The 24,516-nt window shown below is 41.2% G+C and overlaps 1 protein-coding gene across 1 annotated transcript in view; it reads left to right on the top strand.

The window, feature by feature from the left end:
* CRYBG3 (crystallin beta-gamma domain containing 3) overlaps positions 1-24,516 on the top strand; it is a 114,402-nt gene that overhangs the window by 3,489 nt on the left and 86,397 nt on the right. Inside the window, exon 2 of the mRNA XM_079704941.1 lies at positions 12,827-12,893. Within this exon, the coding sequence (XP_079561067.1) occupies positions 12,827-12,893 (67 nt within the window). The remainder of the gene's footprint in view (positions 1-12,826; positions 12,894-24,516) is intronic.

Below are 24,516 nucleotides of genomic sequence, written 5' to 3'. Positions count from 1 at the left end.
AGAGAAATAGGGAGTGGGTCTTCTAGGCTGAGCGAAGGCCTTCAGAGGTTATGATCTCTTGGGGGCTGTATACATTAGTGGGGCAGAGTGAAAGAGGCGTTAAGAAAGCTAGATTAGCGCTGGGCCTTAAAGAGTGTTTGGCTCTCAATTTAAAGCTTAGAGAATTTTTGTGAAGGTCTTTTAAACAGAAACTGCCAAACTGAAATTTGGAGGATACCTGCCTTCTAATTTTCCCCACTTTGAGAAGATGATTGCTCAGTTTTGTTTCTTTGCTATATCACACATGATGGACGTGTTTCAAATGAGCTCCGTACAATGTTCGTAAACTCGGGAGGGGGATAGTAAGGCGAGAACAGCATTTATTCAAGGGCCCACTGTGCACATCCTCCTGGGATGGGTACTTTTACTTGCATTGTCTCATTTAAACGTCACCCTCAGCCTGGAAGGTAGCCGTGGACACTGTTGGCATCTTGAGTGGAACAATTCTTTGTTGAACTGGGCTCTCCTGTCCTTTGCAGCACAGTTGGCATCTGTAGCCCCATCCACTAATTGCCAGTTGCATCCTCCAGTCATTGGGAGAACTCAAAACACCTCCACCCAGGTGGGTGGCAGGGAGAGAGATAGGACTCCCAGCTGAGAACGATTTACTCCAAATCATGACAGGAGTAAGTTTCAGGGGTGAAATTTGAAATTGGGTCTCTCTGACTCAGAAGCTCTGATTCTTTTTCCACACCATCCTGCCCGCCACCCTGCTGAACTATGCTCCTTCAGAATACATCTGAATATGTAAGTCAGTTGGACCTTTCCTTCCTTTATTCCAGAATGGGTAACGCTGTGGCCCATTTCACATATACTCTTTTTGGCTGTTCCTTTGAGCGTCCCAGTATAGTGCTATTGATAGAAGGTAAGACAGGATCACTAGACCCAAGGTAGGGCTGTGTCTCATCTTGGTGTCCCCTTTACCTAGCTCAGGTGAGGGAGTGAATCTCTGTTGATGGAGCATTAAAGCACTTACTACTGGCTTTAAGCGAGGGTTAGTACACTCCTACCCTTAAAATGGGCATTTTGAAACATGGGGGTACCATAAAGCTCTCTAGACAGAGTGTTTGGCTATTGATTTGAAGTTCAGAGAATATTTGCTTTTCACCATGGCTGAGTGTGATTGATAAATGGGTAGAACCAGGATGCTAATGGGACGTAGTGCAGGAGATAGTCTCATAAAAAATGTCAATAATGCCCCTGATACCAGCATGAGAAATGTTGGCCTTCAAGTTAAATGTTGACCACAGCATCAGTTATGTAAGGAAAAGGAGCTTTGTTCTCCGAATTTTTATAATGATTGCATTTTCATTGATTTGAAAGCACTATAGAGAATAATAGATAACTAGTTTAGTGGAATAAGAGATACCTATGTGGTGTTGAAGGACCACATCTGTAGTTCATGCCTGCAGCAATAAAGATGACTGGGGGCTTCCCTGGTGGCGCAGTGGTTGAGAGTCCGCCTGCTGATGCAGGGGACATGGGTTCGTGCCCCGGTCTGGGAGGATCCCACATGCCGCGGAGTGGCTGGGCCCGTGAGCCTGCGCGTCCGGAGCCTGCGCTCCGCAGCGGGAGAGGCCACAACAGTGAGAGGCCCGTGTACCGCAAAAAAAAAAAAAGATGACTGGAAAATTCCAGAAGTCCTCAGCCCTGTGTATTTTGTGAGAATCTTGAGCTTCCAGGTTAATGGAAAGCACAGAACCTACCTTTGGCAGTGGAGTAGAAATATAGACTGTTTTATGGTGTTGTAGCCATACTTTTTTTCAAGTGAGATTTCTGACTTTTGGGCTTAACAGGGTGTCTGCCAGATGTCTACCTTGGGGATTCTGTTTCTTGCTGAGGAAATTCCTTGAAAGCTAACTCAATTGTACACTCTAAATGGGTTCGAGTTGCAAGTGTACCTCAAATTGGCCCACAGTAAATTTAATCAGCACTTCTAACTTTGAAAGTTCTGATTAAACAAACATTTTTGGGTTTTTTTTTCATCTCAGTGGAAAATACGTAAAAAGGATACTAGCACATTCTGTAAAGTAAGAGGAAAATAATACTCCCTCAATAAAATATTTTATTTCCTAACCAGAGTTTTGATGAAATACACTGATGTGCAGATAGACCAGAAATGCCAGTACAACTGTGGTAGCAAGAAAACATAGGTTGACATAAATTGAAACTCAGGAAAGTAATCCAGGTTCTCTACTGAAAAGAGAGTATCGGCATGAAGTAAAAGTTAGTCCTATTTTTTTAGTCTGTTCATTCCATAAATCTGAGTGACCGCTACTTGTTGAGTATGTTGCTAAGGAGTGGGATACAAAGATGAATGAAAGACCAGAACTGCCCTCAGAGGGTTCCTAAATTAATGGAGGAGATAAACATGTATGTCTCTATTTTCCAGATGAGCTCATTATGTGCCAAACACGTATTTGGTGCGTGTGACATGTGGTTCAGAACTCATGTACTGTATCATGAGGGTCAAACATTGTATGAAGACTTTCTCATACAAAGTGTCCTCTCGCTGCTCTGAACTTCTCCCTGAGCATGGTTTGATGAGCAGCCTTGGCCAAGACAGACTCGTGGGGAGATGTGGCAGTAACTATACCAGCAGGGGTGGAAGTGCTTTCCCTCAGCCCCGCCTGCTCCTCCTTGACTCAGCAAGTCTTAGATGGAGGCAGAAAAGCGCATCCTTTCAAAAGTCAGCATTCCAAGTAAGCGGAAATCCTTACACAAAATGGCTTGGTGTTGATAGAGAAATAAGTTGAAGTTTTGTGACCAGAAATAACTAATCTTACTGTTTATTTGTCAGTTGTGAAGGCCAAGTACTGGTACAACTCCAGCAGGATTACCTCTCAGTGTTTAACCCCTGGGGGTATGTAACTGGAAATATCCCAAAGCAGCGTAACAACTGTTTGCTTAGTCAAGTGTTTCTTTTTGCCTGACAGATTAATGATGACAAAACTAAACCACCCTTAACCAGGAGATTGGGATTGAAACATATATACACTAATATGTATGAAGTAGATAACTAATAACCTGCTGTATAAAAAATAAATAAAATAAAATTCAAAAAAAACAAAAACCTAAATAAACCACCCTTAATTGAGGCCCTAATAAGATCCAAACCCTATGCTTGGGGCTTTAAACATATACATTCACTTAATCCTCAAAGCAACCTTATGAGAGAGGAAGCTTTACTCCATTTTACAGATAACATAATTTAAGGCTTGGAGAGGTCCAATAACTAATCAAAAGTGTCAACATCTTGTGGTAGAGTAAGGAGTCGAATTCTCCTTCCTGAATTCAAAGCCTACAGCATTATGTGACTACATTCCCTGCTTAACTTGGGAAGACCCAAACAGAAGGCAGACCTTAGAAAATGGTATTGAATGGAAATAAAAGACAATGGCATGCAGCTGGATGTCTGCCCAGATGGCCTGGGTCAGTGTTCGGTACAATAAAGAATTTATGGTCCTGGCAGTTGAGAGAGGAAAATATATACACTTATACAACTTATAAATTTATATTTGAATACATAAAAAGAGTCAGTCTCCTTCGGAAAAGATACAGATTAAGACTAGCAAGATACCACACAACACCTGTTTGATAATCAAAACTTGAGTTTGTTGGGAGGAACTCTCATACACTACTAGTGGGAGTGTAAATTGACATGCCACTTTGGAGGGCACTTTGACAAGTTCTGTCAGTATTATATATTCACATACTCTGATTTAACAGTTCCCTTCTAGGAATTCCATTGGCTGTATACAGTTTGCAAACAGGCCAAAAGTTGCCTCTACAAGTTTAGTCATTGCAGTGTTGTTTCAATTAGTAAGAGATGAAAAATAAAGTGTAATCCCATCAATAGTGGACTAATCGGTAAATCATGGTATATCCATGTAGTGGAATATTACACAGCTGTCAAAAAGAATGATAAAGCTTTTTATGTACTGATAAGAAAATGTCTCTTAGATACATTAAGTAAAAAAATTTTAAAAAGCAAGATACAAACCACTGTGTATAGTATGCTCCTGTTTGCATATGAAAATGGGGGAGTATGAGAAAAGTCTGTTACTAGTGTTGTGTTAACTACTTAGGGAAGGTGAGGGACTGGGTGAATTAATGAGGAACAGGAGGGAGACTTTTCATTTTAGACCTTCTTATACTTAAAAAAATTATGTGAATTATCTATTTCAGAAAAAAAAAAAACTGGTTATGACCTAGTGAATATCTCTGTATAAAAGAGGAAAAAAGAGAATTTATAATCCTGAGTTGGCAAAAATTCTCCAAAGAAAGAATGAACTCCATTAACTTTTTCAAGTGAGAAAAGTTATGATTAAGGCTATAAGTAAATGGAATATTTATAATGCAGAATAATTAGATATTTTGATACTTTCTACAGGTATGAGGAAGGCTTATGTATTATTAATCTGCAATGTGAAACTGGGTGGAGTTAACAGAGCATCAAAAATATCAAGTCATTTTTGTGAGATCACCTAAATCATCTGCTTTAAGTAGCAGTGTGACTCTGGGCAGTTCATTAGCTCTGTCTTTGATTATAAAGCGAGGGAGGTAGCCCTCATTGCTAAGGTCTCTTCCAGCTTTATCATGCCAGCCAAAACTCCATAGGGTAATAGGTGTGTACAAAATAAAGAAGTATGCCTTATAGATTAGGAAGACTTTTGTTTTACTGGAAAGGCTACATATGAATATGCATTGGGTATTTCCTCTCTGTGGTCCTAACACTTTCATCAGTTGATTTGAAAACCTCACCAATGTTTTAACAAGAATTCATTTGGTACCACTTGTGCCAGGCCCTGTACTAGCCTCTGGGAATCCAGTGCAACATGGTCTTTGGTTCAAAACACTCTTGCAGTTTTGTGGGGAAGGCAGACATAACACAAATCTTTCTTTCCCTCTTAAAATAAGTACCAAGGTGTCTCACGGGGCTGTGGAGCATTTAACAGGTGTAGGCCCATTCTTGAGACTCTCTTCTTAGAGAAAACGGTTTTAGTCTCATTTAAGCTGTTTCTTCTGGCCTTTCTGTACATGTGTCTATTTACTATTCTTTCTTGATTTGTAAACTTTAGACAGTTTATATTGATTTCTGGTGATGGTAGATGAGGACTTAGCTATTTTACACCTCTTCCCACTTCCCTTTATTCATTCAGCCAAAATAAGTGTTATAATTTTGGGACTGAATCAAAAGTCAACCTTTCCATGTATATAAAATACAGTTTTGTTTAGAATAGTACAACATGCTTTTGAAGGAGCACGTCTTTTATATGTTCCTTATGACAAGTAGCTCAAATGGTAGTGCCAGAAATGACATGAAAATGGTATTTGAATGCTCTCACAAATAGTAATTTTGTGTGATTTCTACATGATATGTTAGAAATTTCTCCTTTACTCTTTGTACTAAAATTTATGCAAAACATGGATGCTACCTTAGTGGCAGGTCATAATTTTTTATAACTGCCATGCTTCTTATGACAAGGAATGAAATACTTTGAATTTTAAACTTTGATAACTGGGAACAGGTTGGGTGAGATGTAAACTCTCAGCCTTTTATTGTCTTTGTTGTCAAAGCACGAAGGATCATACCCTGGCTGGAGGGGTGGCATTGTGCTGTATTAGTCAAAGCTGAAAATATGTATGGTAATAATTTTGATTGCTCCATTGTTCTAGGTAGGCAGATAGGGATATTATTTGGCAATGTTGTATTTATTATGATACAGAGAAATTGCCATTATGAAATATTTGTACTGTTAGTATTTAGTTATTTGTCTACTTTAAATTTGCTAGCATTTTTCACTAACTTGTTTTTGTGTTTTAAAATCAACTACAATACTTGTTTTTTCTTCCTTTTGATAGTCATATATGCTTTTCTAAAACAGCTATGAAATTATAAGAAAATCAAAAAGAAAAAAAGCACAGCTCATACATAACCCTCTCCACCCAGAGACGAGTACTGTTCTTCTAGATCATTTCCTATGTGCATGTCTACATGTATACATATTTTTAGAAAAAGTAAAAGTTCTCTTCAGGATTTTGAAACCTGAATTTTTTTTTTCACTTAACAATGGTGCTTTGTCATTTTCTACAATAGTTCATATACTTTTACAAATTATAAAGATAATTTTAACCCTTTAAAAAATCTTAGATGGGTCATTACTTTTCAGAATCTAGTTTGAGTATCTAAATGTGTCTCTGCTTACAGAGGGTTTGTATTCCGATGGGAAAGTTATATAGATTTATATATAATGTGCTTTGAAGTAAAATAAAGCCGGGTGAGGGAAGAGGACGTGATGGAAGTAGTGAGTCTGTAATAAGGTACAGAGAGGATGGTCATGGAAGGCCTCTCTATTGGGTACCATTTGACCCAAGACCGGCATGATATTTGGAAGTAAGGACCTGAGCAAATCAGAGGAAAGGTCTTTCCAGGAAGAGCGAAGAGCCAGTTTCAAGGTTGTGGGGCAGGACCATGTTGGCACAGATGCCAGAATAGGCAGAGACCACAGAATGGAAGGGAACCAGGGGCCAGATGAGGTAGGTCTTGGTAAGGAGTTGAGATGATGAGATTACTTTTTTTAAAAAAAATAATCACTGAGGCATGGGTTTATATGTATTTGTATGTCTGTATATTCTCACACAGTTTATCAGCTTATTGGTATCCAGAAGAATTGACAGAGGAGGAAGAATTTGAGTTGGAGGTGAGGTCAGCCTTGGTCGGCTCTGGGAAGGCCCAGTCTCACCTGTCCTTGGATCTCCAGTGCTCCTGCCTCAGGCCAGTTTGTTGAATGGTACACGAATGGGTGTCCCATTTTAGACAGCAGCTAGAATACTGCTTTGAGTTCATGTCACAGCAAAAGTTCAGGGTATCGATTCTTTTTTTTTTTTAATTATTTATTTATTTGGTTGCACCCGGTCTTAGTTGCGGAGGGGTATTGATTCCTGTGAGGTGGGTCACAAATGTTCAGAATCTGAAGGGTATGAGGAAGAAGACTTTGGGAAAATAGAGCAGTGGCTGATGTCATGTGTAGATGGACAGCTCAGGTCACATCTAACAGACTGAGCTTCTCTATAGCCTGTGATTAAACTGTAATTATGGGTCTTGTTTTGGGAGCATGTGATGGGAACAGGAAGTAAATAAGCTTCAAGGTGGATACATAAATTACAGGAGAGGGTTGACATTATGGGGAAAGGACTGTCAGAAGCTCTAAGACTGCAAAGCCGTGAAGCTTCATAATCATGTCTGTTACCTCTCCTTCTTGCTCCCAGTTTCTCTCCAAAGAGTTCTGAAATGTAGACACCAGATGTTTGGGCTAAAATACATGCTGTTTGTCTTAAAAGTGCAGCATTTTGTTACCTTTTAATTTGAAACCCAGAAATAGCCATAACCACCTGTTTTATATTCTGTTAATAGTCATTAAAAAAAATTACAAGTACTACTCTACTGCTGGCAGTCACTGTTTATGAATGGACAGTGTTCTAGATGGTTGTTTGGAAATTGGCAGTGTGGAACTGTCTTTATTCCCATAGAAGCAGGGTTGGAGCTGCTGGGTGGGATTCCAGGCCAGTGCACAAAAGTCAGTCTAATCCATAATGTACCTGCAGTAGAGCAGCGAACAAAGAGAACTCTAGAGCTTGTCGTGTGAAGATGTGTTGCTAAGATCCCCAAGGTAGTGTGGATGCCCCAAGGAATGGGCAGACCCTTTGGAAGGTGTGAGGGTGCTATATTTAAGGACCCAAGTGAGGGATGAGAGGGAGCAGTCCAAGGGGATAGAGGACAGACCCCGGCTTGGCCTCAGTCACTTTGAAATAAGGGACGGTAGAAGTTTCTGCCTCCTTGTTGTGATGCCCTGATAGCAGTTTTGACTGAGTTGGTTTCTTGGTCCCAGTCTTTTTCTTCCTTTACCACAGAAGCCTCAAGGTTTAGTCTCCCTGTTCCTTTTTCCCCTCACTCTGCTTACTGAAGGATCATATGGGATTTTAGATCTGGCAGAGTGCTGATCTGACACTTCCAATGTACATATTTGAAAAAATCAGATCCAGAAAGAAGCATTTTGACTGAAGTGCCTTTTGTCCCTAAGGTGCCATCCCTGAAACAGACCTACGTCCGTTTTGTTTTATCTTACGTCTGGCATAAAGTCAGTGGTTGCTTAATGACTGTAAGTTGGATTCCTGGTTTTCAGACATGGTCTAAATATGTTTACTTCAAAAATGAGGAGCTTCTGTGTCACTTTGACCTTGATATTTATCTGGACCATTTTGAAAGAGTAATTTCCAGCGTTCTGTTAGCTAAGTAAGATGAGGCTATTAAAATTCAAGGGAGTCTTATTTGTGCCTAAGTGTGATTATGATTACTGCCTCTCCCCCCTGCCATGAGCAGAATGTGTGCTTTCTAAAAATACTGCTGTTGAAATAATTCCCGGGTCCCAAAGGGGGTTAAATTGTGAAAGAACAATAGGAAAGGCTTGTCGTCTTTCTTAACGTTTGAGATCATCTGAATTCGAAATGTTTCTCTTTCTCTTGTATTTTTGAGAGTCTTTCGAGACTTTTCTGTTAATGTTTCTTCTTCTTCTCCTTCCTCCTCCTCCTCCTAAGTTGACATCTAAGTATGCAGTGCTTTGAGTGTCTTTATAGATTCTGTTCTAATTTTTTTGTGTTTTGTTTGTAAATCAATTGAAAATACCCTTGTTGGTATTGCATAATTTTCTTCTCATAGCCCTACTTCCCTCTTTATACCTTCAGAGAAAGATGATGCAGGATGAGAGTGAATGGTACATGCTCTCAAGAGACTTATACTAGTATTTCATTAAGGAAAAAAGACTGATGTGTATTATTCCATTGTTCCCAATGGAGTAGTGTTTTCTGATTAAGCACACATAACTGGAGACTGTTTAATATCAGTTATTTTAAAAATTCATTTAACAAACAATACTTGAGTGCCTTCACACTGTCAGGCACGATGCTAGGCTCTGGGATACAGCCATGAATGATATCATTCCTGAGTTAAATCAGTTCAAGTTCTAGTTCAACAGATGGACAACCAGCCAGTCATTACCAGCAGAAATGTATGAGGGGTATAATTGAGTGCAGTGGGAGCACAAAAAATACAGATTAATGGACTTCCCTCGTGGTGCAGTGGTTCAGAATCTGCCTGACAATGCAGGGGACACGGGTTCGAGCCCTGGTCTGGGAAGATCCCACATGCTGCAGAGCATCTAAGCCCATGCGCCACAACTACTGAACCTGCGTTCTAGAGCCCGCGAGCCACAACTACTGAGCCCGCATGCCACAGCTACTGAAGCCCGCGCGCCTAGAGCCTGTGCTCTGCAAGAGGAGAAGCCACCACAGTGAGAAGCCCGCACACCACAAGGAAGAGTAGCCTCCGCTCTCCGCAACTGGAGAAAGCCTGCACCCAGCAACGAAGACCCAACACAGCCAAAAATAAATAAATAAATGAATAAATTTATTTTAAAAAAATACAGGTTAAGCTAGAACTAAATTGTAAAGGATTAAGAGTTGGACAGGGTGGGGAAGGATGTTGCAGGCAGGAGAAGAAAGTGGTTTGCTGGCATGTGAATTTGGTGCATTCTGAGAATGGGAATTAGTTCTATGTGACAGGTGTGTCTGTGACCAGGAAGTGAATAACTTTCTATATCTATATTAAGGACTCTTCAATTTATTCATCAGCTGATGGAGATTTATTGAAGGAGTTTTCGAACACAAGAGTGTCATGGTCAGATTAACGATCACTTTGACCAGGAAGAATGGATTGAAGCAGAGTGATCCTGAAGATGTCAGAGACAAATGAAGAAGGGACCCTAGTCATCTAGGAAGGAAGTGGGGAAAGCTTATCTGAAGCAGTGATTTTTATACTTAACCCCAAATTTTAAAATATTGTTTGTTTTAAAACTCAACACATTTTAAAATTTTGATTTAGCAGTAAGATTAGTGAAACAGGGCTTCCCCGGTGGCGCAGTGGTTGAGAGTCCGCCTGCTGATGCAGGGGACACGGGTTCGTGCCCCGGTCCGGGCAGATCCCACATACCGTGGAGTGACTGGGCCCATGAGCCATGGCCGCTGAGCCTGAGTGTCCAGAGCCTGTGCTCCACAACGGGAGAGGCCACAACAGTGAGAGGCCCGTGTACCGCAAAAAAAAAAAAAAAAAAAAAAAAAAAAAAGATTAGTGAAACATAAACATAGGATATAAGTTTCGGAAAGTTTTACAAAGTGTCAAGTATTACTTCTTTTGGTGATTTCAGCTTTAAATTCTTCAGTTGTTTGCGCAATGCAAAATACTTATGTGCTGACTTAACAACTATTTTTCTGGTATTTTGTGTGTGTTTATAGTGTGGAAATGATTATAGCTACTTGCAAATACTGAGTTCTGCCTTAAATCCCATGGACGCCGAGCTGCATTTTCTGCAGAGTTTTTGTATTGGAAAAGACACTTTTACCATTTTCATTTACAATTTCACTAAGGCAGTAAGTTTATAGAATACCCTGTAAACACTCTAAATAAGTATACTTTCAGAAATCTTGAAGCAAGAACTAGGATACTAAAATGCCTATTGTATGTTTAGATAATTTTTAGGTCATTCAAAATAGATTGTAGTTAGAGAATACTTATAAAATCACCATAATCAGTAGTATTCATGATTATACTCCAAATTTTTAGATCATGCTTTTTTTATGTGTATTTTGCCAGTCTCTTTGCCTCAATTTGAGCTTAAATAGACAAGTATTAATTGACATTTAATTTTAAAAACCTGAATTGTAAATAACCTTGTGGCAAAAGATAAGCCTAGTAAAATAGGAAAAAGAGATAAGAACCCACTCACATTTAAAATATTAACCATCTGAAACATTCTTATTTTATAGACATGGACATCTATATAGGTTACAATTCTGTGTTGTACATCATTTTTTCTACTTTTGTTCCTGTTTTTCCCCATGGAATTTCCATGTGTTAAACACATAGCTCACAGATTTATCTTATTTACATGCTTGCTTTTTCCTATTGGCATTTAAAAGGCTTAAGAGCATGGTTGTATCTTGTTGGTCCTTGTATTCCTGTATAGAGTCTGAGACTAAATGAAATTTTAATCCATTATATTTTCCAGGTGTTCATGATCTTTTTATTTGTTCCTTCTGTTTTTTGGTTTTTTTATCATTATCATTTGTTGCCTGGATAGTCTGCTCAAGTGCCCTGGATTGTATGGATAGAAAATCTAAGTGGCACAAATATGGCCTCTTTGCATCCTGATGTGAGCTATCGACCCCTCCTCCTTTCCATTCTCTCTGTCCCTGCCAGTCACCACGATTCCTTATGTTTCTCCCCATCCAGTCATTCTCCTGCCTGAAGGCTTCCCAGTGCTTCTCACATTCTGTAACTGGTCCTCTGGTCTCATTCTCATCTGTAGCAGGATTACCTCTGCCTGTCACAAGATCCTGTGCTCCAGTCTTTTTTTTTTTTTTAATTATTTTTGGCTGCCTTGGGTCTTCGTTGCTGCACGGGCTTTCTCTAGTTGTGGCGAGTGGGGGCTACTCTTCGTTGTGGTGCGTGGGCTTCTCATTACAGTGGCTTCTCTTGTTGTGGAGCATGGGCTCTAGGTGCACGGGCTTCAGTAGTTGTGGCACGCGGGCTTAGTTGCTCCGCAGCATGTGGGGTCTTCCTGGACCAGGGCTCGAACCCGTGTCCCCTGCATTGGCAGGTGGATTCTTAACCACTGCGCCACCAGGGAAGTCCCCTGTGCTCCAGTCTTATATTAAAAACAAACAAACAGAACACAGTTTCCCCAAAATGCCGTGTTCTCTATCACCTCCTGCCTTTGTACCTCCTCTGTGGGCACTTCACTAAGCAGGCAGAATCACTGCCTCTTGTTTCCTCTGTGCTCCATGGCACTTCTTTCGTTCAGCAGTTGTAACTTGTATCAAGTTGTATTATTTGTTTGTTTGTGTATCAGTCTCCCCTACTAGAGTTTTTACAAAGACCCTGACCAGTTACTCCTTCTTAAATCCTCAAGGCCTAGCACAATCCCCAGCACATGGTAGAGTGTCATGATAACCTTTAGAGTGGAGCTACTCAATTTGTCTAGGATTATCAAAGTATGAAAAGAAAATAATATGTAAACATAGAGACATAAATATTTAGATCTAAAATGCATGTGTGCCTAATAGGCAAACTAGATTATTGTGACATCTCATAAGGCATCTGTGAAGGTATTCCAGACAGGACAATTAGAAGTGACTATCTGGAAAATCAGAATTTTAAGGGGCCATCTGGGACACATTTGGGGTTAGATAAACCTGCATCTGTTTTGAGTATCCCCAGAATTCGCTAGATGACCCTATACATTTATAAAAATTTGCTGAGTAGAAATATATTCCAAATAACACTCAGCATAGGCATTAAAAAAAGATTAGACTGTGGAGAACCTTGATACAGATAAAATCAAAGAATGGTAACACTTTCCAAGATTATGATAGTTGTGCACTGGTGCTCCTTTGTTCAGGTGCATCATTAGTGTGATGCTGGTCGTCAGCATAAGAAAGTATAGCGCAGAATGGACTCACAAAAATGTCTGGAGCCGGGATGAGCATTTTCAAATGTGTGTTTCAAGTGTAGAGACTCCTATCAACATCTTTTTAGTATAACACTTTGTATATAAATCTTGAGTATTGCAGACATAAAGGACCTTTCAGTTTTTTTCATTAAATCCATAAACTGTATGATTTTAGTAATTCTCTTTCAATTTCAAAAGAAACTGTGGTTTTTATTTTTCAGTGTTGAAAATGAGCCCATGAGCACAAGTCAGAAAAAGGAAAAGGTACTTTCATCAGAAGCAGTAAAGGTATAGTTTTAAATTAATATTATTTTATATCAAGCAAATATGTTTCTTAGTTTCTGCTGTTTCTTATTCTTTTAGATTCTGTCATCTCATTTTACGTTTCAGAAAGAGCATAAAGTCTTATTACTTTATGTGGAACTCCAGCCCAGCTCTACTGGACATTTGTGTCTTGGGGTGTGGGTAGGGGGAGAGGACTGAGGAGAGACTTGAGGCAGTGGTGCTCCTACCCCAGCTTAGCCACTAACCAACTGTGAGGCCTTCAGCTGAGGCATTTAACTTTGTGCCTTGGTTTTCTAATCTGTAAATTGGATCATCTGACCTCCACAGTCTCTTTTCTCTAGGAACTTCTTTGATGTATGTTGCGTTTTCTCAAATGCTTCTGACAACTAAGAGTGCTTTTGAGGGCGTAGAAGTTAAAGACATGTTCGTACATGTCACTAGTATGTGATGATATGTTTGTCAGCTCATATATGAACTGGCTTTCCCTGCATCTACAGGACAAGCATGAAAAGAGTATAAGGTACACTTCTACGCAAATAGTTACTGAAAAGTTTGGTTAAAAATCCTGGAAAACCACTAAACCTTATAACATTTCTTTTTAGTCATAAGTGATTTTTATAGAAATTGGATGTTTGTGTTGTTCGGGGATGTGAGGCCAGGTGTGTGATCAAGTTTAGATAGCTGTCTCCCATTCATGGAGTTTGGTCCCAGTTACTTTCTTTTTAAACGATTTGTGACAGTCAGTCAAGGAGAAAGCTTGTGCTTTCCAGGGATTTCTGGGTACATTAGCTTGGTCAGTGAAAGGACCAGAAAGTCATCTGAATTCTTTATTACTGATATGGGGACTCTTAAACATTATATGAGATCCAAAGACCTTAAATATGGTCAAGATAAAGCTGTTTTCCTTCTTTATTCCCTCCTTCTCCATCATAGTTAGCAATATAAATGTTGTTTTGAAAGAAAAAAAAATCAGAATCTGATTTTTTTGTTTGTTTGTTTTTTTGCGGTACGCGGGAGCCTCTCACTGCCGTGGCCTCTCCCGTTGCGGAGCACAGGCTCCGGATGCGCAGGCTCAGCGGCCATGGCTCACAGGTCCAGCTGCTCCGTGGCATGTGGGATCTTCCTGGACCGGGGCACGGACCCGTGTCCCCTGCATCGGCAGGTGGACTCTCAACCACTGCGCCACCAGGGAAGCCCTGATTTTTTTTTTTTTAACTTTATAGAAAGAAAAAAATCAGGATCACCTTGCTTCCCTTCCCTTTCTTCTTCCATTGTGAATTTGGCTACTAAATCCTGCTCCCAGGTTTTATAACACCTCCTGCCTATTCTGTTTCAGCCAGTCGTTAGCCAGCTTGCTGGTTTACCACTGCATGGGCTCTGTAGCTTTCTCCCTCTTGCTCAGCTTTCACGTGTCTTGAGTTGCCTTACTTCAAGATTTTTACTCCTAATTCTATAGGTGCAACCTTGCTCTTGAGTTGCTTCACAGGAAATACATATGTTACTTCTGAGATCTCAAACTTCAAAGTTGCTTTGGCTGCCAGCTCCTGTCATTCTCTCTCTTAATCCCTCATTGCCTCTGCACCCACCCTTGAGCTTCAGAGAACCTTCATGTTTTCCCTGCTCTCTTCTCCTCTCTTGGTCTCTACTTGTTTGTCTGCTTAGCCTAGAACTGATATGTAACACTTCAGCTATTAATCTCACTGAAAGAAACAGTCTTCAAACTTGGCCCTCAGACTTTAATTTCCAATAGTCCTGCTTTCCACTTGCAGAGTTTTGCACCAGAAAGTTACATCTTTATGACTTCAGTGTCTATGTGGTGGCAAATATAGTGGCTGGGCCTCCATGATTATGATCTTTTCTATCCATTCTTAGTATCTTGGTTTGAGTGCCCAGGATAATTTCAGTTTGGGATTTGGGCCCCCAAGTAACAGGGCTCATGTTGTGAAACTGTTTCTCTTATGGTTTGAGACCTATAGGATTACTTATACATGGGCAGTTTTGTTAGCCCATGATAGAAAGGGCACCATGGCACTCTCACTGGGGTAGTGTAAGCATTTTGGACCATGTAACTGTATTTTTTTTTTTTTAACTTTCTGGAAATTATTGGTAGGATTTCCTCAACCTCGCTACACAGGCCCAGTTGTTCTGGGACCTACTGCTGCCAGGCATCAAAAATACTTACATTTTGCAGATTATATTCCATTATAGGTTATGACCAGATATTGGGTATAATTCTCTGTGCTATACAGTAAATCCCTGTTGCTTCAATTAAAAAAAGAAAAGAGGGCTTCCCTGGTGGCGCAGTGGTTGAGAGTCCGCCTGCCGATGCAGGGGACACGGGTTCGTGCCCCGGTCCAGGAAGATCCCACATAACGCAGAGCAGCTGGGCCCGTGAGCCATGGCCACTGAGCCTGCGCGTCCAGAGCCTGTGCTCCGCGACGGGAGAGGCCACAGCAGTGAGAGGCCCGCGTACCGCAAAAAAAAAAAAAAAGAAAAAAGTACATATTTTGATAATATCAATAGTCAGATGCATACCTAGGGGGAAAGAAAGGTTAGCAACAATATCTATGATCTTATTATTTTAAATAGTCTCATTTAAAGTTTTTTATTTAGCAATTAGTATAAAACACGCATTTGCTTTCTTTGTAATGAATGGTTTTCTGAAACATAGCACTCCACTGTAATGTGACATTTCTTGCCATGCTTCCATCTTCTTAACCTGAATTTTATGATAATGCCTTCCATGATAAGGAAAAATGTGTACCATTTTTCCTCTCCAGTGTAAAATGTAACAGATTTATGTATAATGAATGTTTTCAGTGCGTTTCTTTTTGTATTTGACCTTGAGATACCAAATCAAGATATTGAAGATTGTTTTGTTATAAATTTAAGCTACAAAAAATTAATTATATTTTTCAAACAACTGGAGACTGTAGAAGCTTTATATTATCTTTGGACATAATTAGATTCTTAGTTCTTTAAATATCACTTACACACTATACAAATTTTGCTGTTTTGTTAACATTGGAATCTATTTCTCACATGTGCATCTACCGTTCCACTGAAATATATATTTCTTCTGTATTAATCAGTTTTTGTATCTAGCTGGCAAAATTCCAGATATTTAGTCCATATTCTATGTTTATTTCTCTATAGGGAATGTAGATTCTTGTCTTGCAGCCTTAGACTCTTGCTGTGCTCATGTCTACTGTTATTTAAGAGAGAGGGAAGGCATGGCGTAATGCCCTGCTCCCTTCTGCCTGTTTCAGAGGACTATTCATCCCTTCCTGCCTTCCAAGGCTAAACTCCCTAAATCCCCCTGCTAGTGGTACTGGTCTCTAATTTCCCACCTTCTTTTGGACTTTGCCTTGCACTGCATCCATTTCTCCATCTTCACTGGCTTCCTCTATTTCTCTCTAAATATATAAAATTTTAAAAAATATATTTTTGGGCTTCCCTGGTGGCGCAGTGGTTGAGAGTCCGCCTGCCGATGCAGGGGACACAGGTTCGTGCCCCGGTCCGGGAAGATCCCACATGCCGCGGAGCGGCTGGGCCCGTGAGCCATGGCCGCTGAGCCTGCGCGTCCGGAGCCTGTGTTCCGCAACGGGAGAGGCCACAACAGTGAGAGGCCCGCGTACCGCAAAAAAAAATATATATATATATATATGTATATATATATATATATTTTTTTTTTAACTTTCACAGATCTGGATTCCTTTCAGGCTATCATTTCATTTTACTTGCTACCTTTAACTCAAAGATTTCTTATAAAAGTTTGTCATAATCACTGTTTAATTCTTAATGCTTTCTAATCTGACTCCGGTCTCCCTCCTGGTTCCCTTAGACATGGGAAAACCAGTACTGTGCCTGCCATACATTGTCATAGCTGTTAAATGAGTGAGAGTCATTCCATGAAACCCTGACCTCTTGCTAACCATCAGTGGCCTTTTCTTAGTTCTTATTTAACCAGTTGAGACACCTGATTTTCCAAGTCTTGTCTCCTATCCAGAAAGTTTCTTTTTTATATTTGCACTTATGATATTGTACATTCTTGTTTCAATTCCTGCCTCTGGCCATTCCCTTCTGTTTCCTTCACTGATTCTCTTCTGGCTAAATTACTTTTCATGTAGATGTTTCTCAAAAGTCCTCAACCCTCCTCAACATCAGTCTTTCAAAGTAGTATCTTCCAGTCTTATTACTTCATCTTTTGGCTCTCAGCTCTCTACCCGACATCCCTCTTGAGCTCTAGACTTGATTGTCAGAGTTCCAGACATTTCTACATGGATGGCCTTTGATACCGCAAATTCAGTCTGCCCAAAAGTCTCAATATTTTCAGAGATGTTCTCTCTATATAAATTTGTTTGGGAGATAGAGGTGTTGGGAGGTAGGGAGGATCGTTTAACTGCTTGGGATGGAGGAAGAGCCCTGGGGGTCAAGTACTCCACTTGGAGATTTTCAACCAAACTCTGCTCTTAATCCCATGTCTCACATTGCCCTAAGTAGTACCTAGTATCTTCAGATCCTGAGCTTTTCCAGGTGGTCTGCTGACAGTCTGTCTGTAGATTGTTTCCCCCTTACGACCAAAGTTCCCTGTTGCAGACACTTGGGTGGAAGCTTCTTCTGGTCAATTACCATGCCTTCATCTGCTTTTGCCTTCTAAACTGTTTCTGAAACCTCTTATTTGCTAATATCTACTCTCTTCCTCTCCTTGTATTTATAACTTAAAAAAAAAAAACCCTTTACTGTCATTTTAGAGTGTTTTGTACAAGAGAAGAAATCAGTGTGTGTGGTTTATCTCCAGTGTTAATCAGAATTTTTATCTCTTTTTCTTTCTATAAATTTATCTATTCATTTATTTAATTTTTCACTGCATTGGGTCTTTGCTGCTGCACGCGGGCTTTCTCTAGCTGCTGAGAGCGGGGGCTGCTCTTTGTTGCAGTGTGTGGGCTTCTCATTGTGGTGGCTTCTCTTGTTGCAGAGCACAGGCTCTAGGCGCACGGGCTTCAGTAGTTGTGGCTCGCAGGCTCAGCAGTTGTGGCGCATGGGCTCTAGAGCACAGGCTCAGTAGTTGTGGCGCATGGGCTTAGTTGCTCCACGGCATGTGGGATCTTCCCGGACCAGGGCTCGAAGCTGGGTCCCCTGCATTGGCAGGCAGATTCTTAACCACTGCACCACCAGGGAAGCCCAGAATATTTATCTCTTAATAGTTGAGGAAAGTGAATCTCAGAGAGATTGTCACTTGACAAACTCATATTATTATTGAGAGGAGGCAGGAGAATTCAGATGCAGCTCTGTACCATAGTGCTTCCCATTTGTGAACTTAATTTGTAAGGTATACTTTATAAACTTAATTTACCAAAAAGAAACCCTATTAAAAATTTAAAAAGCTGTGGCAGTAAGTCTGTTTTCAGAATGAGTCATGAGCTAAATAAAATGAATTAAATCTGAACCATAGGTTATAGATTTTCCAAACCAGGCCTAAATAACTTGATGATTATTAGGCCTGTTCTCAGTAGCTTGGCATCTGCTTTATATAAAGTTTAACTCTTGCCCCATTTTAGAATTGTGGCTCATAACTGATCATACAACTTTGGTGAAGGTTCTCGTATCTTTTAAGAGATATCTGGTTGCTATATGCCTATGATGTTTCTAGAGACAACCGAGGAGTATCAATCTAGTGCCTATTACTGTTAGTTGTTAATAATTCATAACCCTTATTTTTAATATTATCATAAATAATTTACTAAAAACAACCATGCTTTTTTTTATTGTTGCCACTGTTCACTGATATGTAAAAATGGAAGAATTGTAGCTCAAGAGTATCTCACTGAATAAAAAGTCACAAATTGTTCTTTGTATCAATGCCTATATTGAGGGTAAGATGAATTAGTGAGATGAATATATTAAATTATGCATTTGTTTATATTTTGATTTGTGTAACTCTTCTTTCCTTATTGGTCTTTTTCAACTCTTTTTTTTGGCCAGAGGTGAAATGGTAATCAAATTTAAATATATTAAATGTTTGCATGGTTAGGAGAAATTTAATTACTGAACTGATTTTTAAAAATAAATTATAGCCTTAATGCATGCTTGCTGTCCTTTTTTTCTCAGTGATACAGATAGCAATATGACATGAATTTAAAATCTAGATTTAGGGCTTCCCTGGTGGCGCAGTGGTTGAGAGTCTGCCGCCGATGCAGTGGACACGGGTTCGTGCCCCGGTCCGGGAAGATCCCACATGCCGCGGAGCAGCTGGGCCCATGAGCCATGGCCACTGAGCCTGAGCGTCCGGAGCCTGTGCTCTGCAACGGGAGAGGCCACAGCAGTGAGAGGCCCGCGTACTGCAAAAAAAAAAAAAAAAAATCTAGATTTAAAAATTTTTCTTTTTCAAACTCGGGAACTCTCTTTTTAAAAATTTCAACTGTAGTTGGACTTGGAACCCCCTATGTAAACAGATTCAGGCAACACTCCCCTGTTGATGATGGGAATGAGTAGCCTGGAGCCTCAGAGTCAGCCACCACTCCCTTCCTCTGCCAGCCATGGCACCTCCTTGGAACAGTTTTAAAATTACACGTGCAGTGACGGAAAGAACACAGTCCTTGGAATCAGACGTATCTGGGCTTAAATCCCAGGTCTCCGTGTGGTAGCTTTCTAACCTTGGGAAATTTACTCAACCTCTCTGAACTTTGGTTTGCTGCTCTGTAGTGGGAGGTGTCAGTCCTTATTTTATAGAAGTGTTTTAGAATTAACTGAGATAACATGTGCTGCACTGCACGATACCCAACACAATTTAGGTACTGAGGAAAAGAGCTGTCTTCTTGCCATATGCAGTCTGACGACAACTTAGAATCTAATTCTTTTGCTTAAGAATGGTGCTGACTTTTTCTGGGTGAATAGTATGGAAATCAGCTATTAGAAACATTGATTCTCTGTAACATTTGAAAAGGCATACATGAATGTATGTATGCACACTGAACTTTAGCTAGAACTCAAAAACTCTTACCCTTGATTGCTTCTATAAAGACTGGGTGCTGTCAAGGTGCCTGGAGATTGCACTGCATGTTACTGCACCATTCACATGACCAAAGGGGCTGCCAGGGCTTAAGCCTGTTGATATGGCTGGTGCTGCTCTGGGGCCTTGATATCTCAGAGTTCTTGGATGTTGAATGTATTGCATGGTATCTGGTTTGATTTGCAGCGGCTCCAACGTCTCATAGACCTGGAATAGTCCTACTTTGTGGTGTGGTGGCGTACCTTATGAAAATGGAAACTGGGGATGAAGGGTCATGTACATACTCTAGATTTTTTGTGAGTGAATTTGCCTCCACAGGTGCCAGATACTGATTTGAGAGCTCCAAAAGGCTCTCATAGATTTAAAAACATTTATTATTCTGGCCCAATGTTTTCGTTGGAGAAGTGTTTATACCATAACAAGAAGGAATGGCTTTTCCCCTACGTTATGTCATCTTGTTCTTTTCTCTTCTCACCTTACACACCTGCCCTGGTTGATTTGAGTTTACCTACATCTTAGCCAATGACAAAAATCACATCTGTCCCTCCAGCCCAATGTGTTCTCCTGAGCTTCAGGGTGATGGAGCCAATTCTCTGATGGACCTTTCCTGTGAAGGTCACTGAGTATGAGATCTGACTTACTCAAAGTTGAATTCAGTGTATTTTATCCTAATTTCCTTCTGTTCCTGTATTCCCTGTCCTGCTGAAAGGCGCCACCAGTTACCCAATCTTGATATCAGGGAATGATTCTGCCAGGTAATGTGTTGTGGCCAGATACCTTAGGAGAAAACTTACTAGAATTGTCTAGTAAGCAGCTGGGTTTAGTTTATGAATGCCAGATTTTGGTAACTGTAAGTAATCTAGGTAATAGTCCTACTCATGATGAAAGCATAAAGTTGTTTGCCCTAACCTTGTGGTGACAAGGAAAAATAGGATGTTAGAGTTTATTGGACGAACACACACACGCACGCACGCACGCATGCATATATGTAGGCAATTTCCATTCTGAAAAACTTTTGAGTTGTAGTAGGAATTTCCCAGGCAAAGAGGGCAAGGGATAAATGGTCTCAGCAGTGGTAATAGCTTTGTGCAAAGACACACCTGTAGTAAGAGAAAGAGGAAGCAAGAGGGGAGAGGGAAGAAAATAGGCTCCCATGATGCCTGAGGCCACATATGGTGACATGAGTCACTGTAAGCATTGCGAGTGACAAGAGATTGAATCAAAGAGGAACTCGATCCACCAAGACCTTAAGTGCCATGCTAGGGAGTTTGGATTTTATCCTGACAAGGGTGCACAGCCAGTGGAGGCCTTTAAGGATGATTAGATTTGAAATCTAAAAGATTGCTGTAGCTTTTGTCTGGAGAGCAGACTGGGGAACTTTAGGAATGGAAAGCAAGGAAACAAGTCATTCACTGCTGGCAGTATTCTAGGGGAGAGGTCATGGTGTCCTGATGTTTCATCTGACTTTTGAACAAGTGGGAATGTTACAGTTGACAGAAAATGGAAGAATGGAGACGCAGCATGGTTCAGTTCAGTTTTGGGTGTATTGAGTTTGAGGTGCCAGTGAAGCATCCAGGTGGGTATGGATGTCGGGTTGATCATTGGATATACAGTCTGAGTTGAGAATACAAATCTGGCAATCATCTGATGAATCTGTGAGACATGAGACCTCATAAGAAAATCATGAAGGTAAAGTAGCGCCCCGGGCTGGAAGTTGCAGAAACGTGACATGTAGGGAATGGCTAGAAGGATGTGAACTTGAACGAGATGGAGAGAGCGTTAAGAGAGGAAGAAGGGAAACCTCAGGGTGCTGTCGTGGAAGCCAAGGAAGATTGGTTTTCAGGATCAGATTCAGTCTCACCTCCTGTAGACACATCATATGAGACCAGGACAGAAAGAAAGTACATTGAATTAGCAAGTAGGACAGTGTCTCTGAGAGATTGTGGTCAGAGCACAACTGGGGCAGAAGCCAAATTGCAGGGGCTCAAGGGGTCACTGGGAGGAAAGGGAAAGAAGATGGTGAGGGTTGGTGACTCCTTTGAAGGAGGTTGGTAGTGAAGGCAGAGGAGGAGCCTGTCCCTGGACTTAGACTTTTGAATGGTGGGCTCGCAGAAGGGGCGGGCGAGGAAGTGGGCTTCCTTAGGAGACATCAAGCATTATGAAGTGGTGCCCTGGTGGATCCTTAGAGGAGGAGTCCTTCATCCCTTTATGGTGAGGGTGAGTGAAGGAAGTGGGACAGATGTGCTGTGAGGCAGGTAGAAGAGGGGTGGAGGCAGGACCGTAGGAGAGCATCTCCATGAAGTAGAAGGTAGGTGCCTCTGCTGGGCGCCGGATGGGATGGTGGAGGGGGTGTGGCAAAGGCTTGAAATAGCTGCTGTGGAAAATGGGGACGGTTGCAGACCGATTTCCAGCAGAGGCTGTAAATCGTGAATTATTGGCAGCCTACATCTGCATAGTTGTGCAAAATCCCTGTGGATTTTGAAAGCAAGATGCATTCACTTATGTGGAAAAGATAAAACTGGAATCTTTCCGGGTGGGGATGACCAGAGAACAAACAAAAGAGGGGTGTTAGCCATATTTGATGGCTGGATAGAAAAGATACGAAAATTTGTGGGAGCTGAAAGGGACAGGGTGAGAGAGGCCAGAAGCTGTGATGAGGTAGGAGGACTGGTGTGGTGGGTGCACCTGGGACAGCGGGTTAAGAGACCTGGAAAGATGACAGGGTGTGAACACTTGGGAATGCCCGAGATTGAGATCCACAGGCTGGGTGATGATGGGTAAAGACAAGGGTCAGGGGTTGCCAAACAGTGAGGTCCAGCAGAAGTGGAGGTCATCGGAGTTGAGGATGCTAACACAGGTCAGGGTGTTGTAAGGCTTATCCCTGCTGTGTACAGTGAAGGCAGAGCCTGACGGGTGGTGGGAGGGATGACCAAGCCAGGTGCTTGAGACACTAAAGGAAGGGCCATCTGGCTCTTCACTATTTCTCACTCAACAGACTCTTCGTTTGGTGACACTCTCTACCCCTTGGCCTTCTTGACCTTGTTCCCTGTGCCAGTCACCATGTTGGGACAGCACCGGCCACCTGTCAGAGGCTGATGAAGGAGGTGACAAACTAATGCCAATTAGACCTGAAAATAAGTTCTCACATCCCTAGAATGTAGGCTCTGTGAAAGCAGGGCTCTTGGTATATTTTTTTTCACTGTTGGATCAATGCAGTAGTATCTCGCTGTTCATCATTTATATAAGAATGAATACCTTAAAATTTGCATTGACCCCGACTGTTCCTTGGTACACCTGGTCTCAGCCTATTGCTGCATTCCCCCAAACGCTCTTCCAAGTCTTCTCTATTTTGGGAGCTCAGATCCCAGCTCCACCTCTGTGTCCCTTGGTCAGCTAAGCGTCTCTCCTCTCACTTTACTGAGGTCAGAGCCACTTGTTGGACCTGGCTCATAGTCTTCTCCCCCTTACAAAATTGCTCAGGCTTTAGCCACTTCCTTATCACTGTAGCTGGAAGAGGAAGTGCCCCTACTCTGCTCCAAGGCTTGTGCTTCCCCTTTATTAGAAGTATTAGAGACTGTACTGGTCTCTTCATCTCATCACCTTCTGCTTTTCTTTCTCAAATCCGTCATCCTTCTGTTGTACAGCAGTTACTCCCTTCCCACCAGGTGTAGAGCTGAGCCACAAAACAGGAACAAAAAGTCATTTCTTGTGTGTTGGACCTTAAACTGTCACCTTTTTACCTTTTCTCTAGGTAAAAAAAAAAAATCTCTCAAAAGTGTTGCCTTCTATTGAATTATTTACCGAGTGTTCCTATTTCTTTGCTCTGTGTTCACTGTTTAACACCTTGCATTTGGGGCTGTACTCACAAATTCCTGAGCTGTTATGACTATTTCTCCTGCATTCCTAGGGCTTTTCTATGGTCTTCATTCCTTCGTTTATTAGTCCAACAAGTATTTAAGCACCCCTTATTGTCAGGCACATTTCAAGGTGCTAGAGATAACAGCAATGAATAAAACAGACAAAAAACCCTGCACTTGTGGCTTTTACTTTCTAGAGGCAGAAACATATTAAATAATATGTGTGTGTGTGTGAGATGTGTGTGTTTGATACTAGCAAGTACAAAGGAGAAAAACAAGGCAGAGAAGGGATACAGGCCGTTGCAGAGTGGAGGAGTTTACTATTTTAGATAGAGTGACTGGGGAAACTTCAGATGGAGATGACAGTTAATAAGGGTTTGAAGGTGGTGAGCGGGTGTGAGTCATATAGCTCTGTGGGGGAAGAACATTCTAGGCAGAGAGAAGAGTGAATGCACAATTCCCGAGGGATGAGTGGGCCTCATGTTTTTGAAGAACAGTGAGGAGGACAGTCCTCATCTTTCTTGACCTTACAGTGGCGTTTGGCATTTGCTCCCCTTTGCTTTTGGAAATATCCTTCGTCGTTTGCCTTTGGAGACCAGCATTCTGGTGGGATGGCTGTCCCGGTTTTGGCCTGCCCCATCTCTTTGACTGGTTTTTTTCCTGCTTTGTGCCTGCCTTTTCATCTTTTTCCCCCAAGGCTGTTTTGTTGTTCCCCCTTCCCCTGAACACACTGTGTATCGCCAAATTGTGTTCTTAA

Source organism: Hyperoodon ampullatus (genome assembly GCF_949752795.1).
Source record: "Hyperoodon ampullatus genome assembly, chromosome: 5".
NCBI lineage: Eukaryota > Metazoa > Chordata > Mammalia > Artiodactyla > Ziphiidae > Hyperoodon > Hyperoodon ampullatus.
Note: the sequence above shows the minus strand (reverse complement) of the source record. Positions and strands in the feature narration are given on the sequence as shown.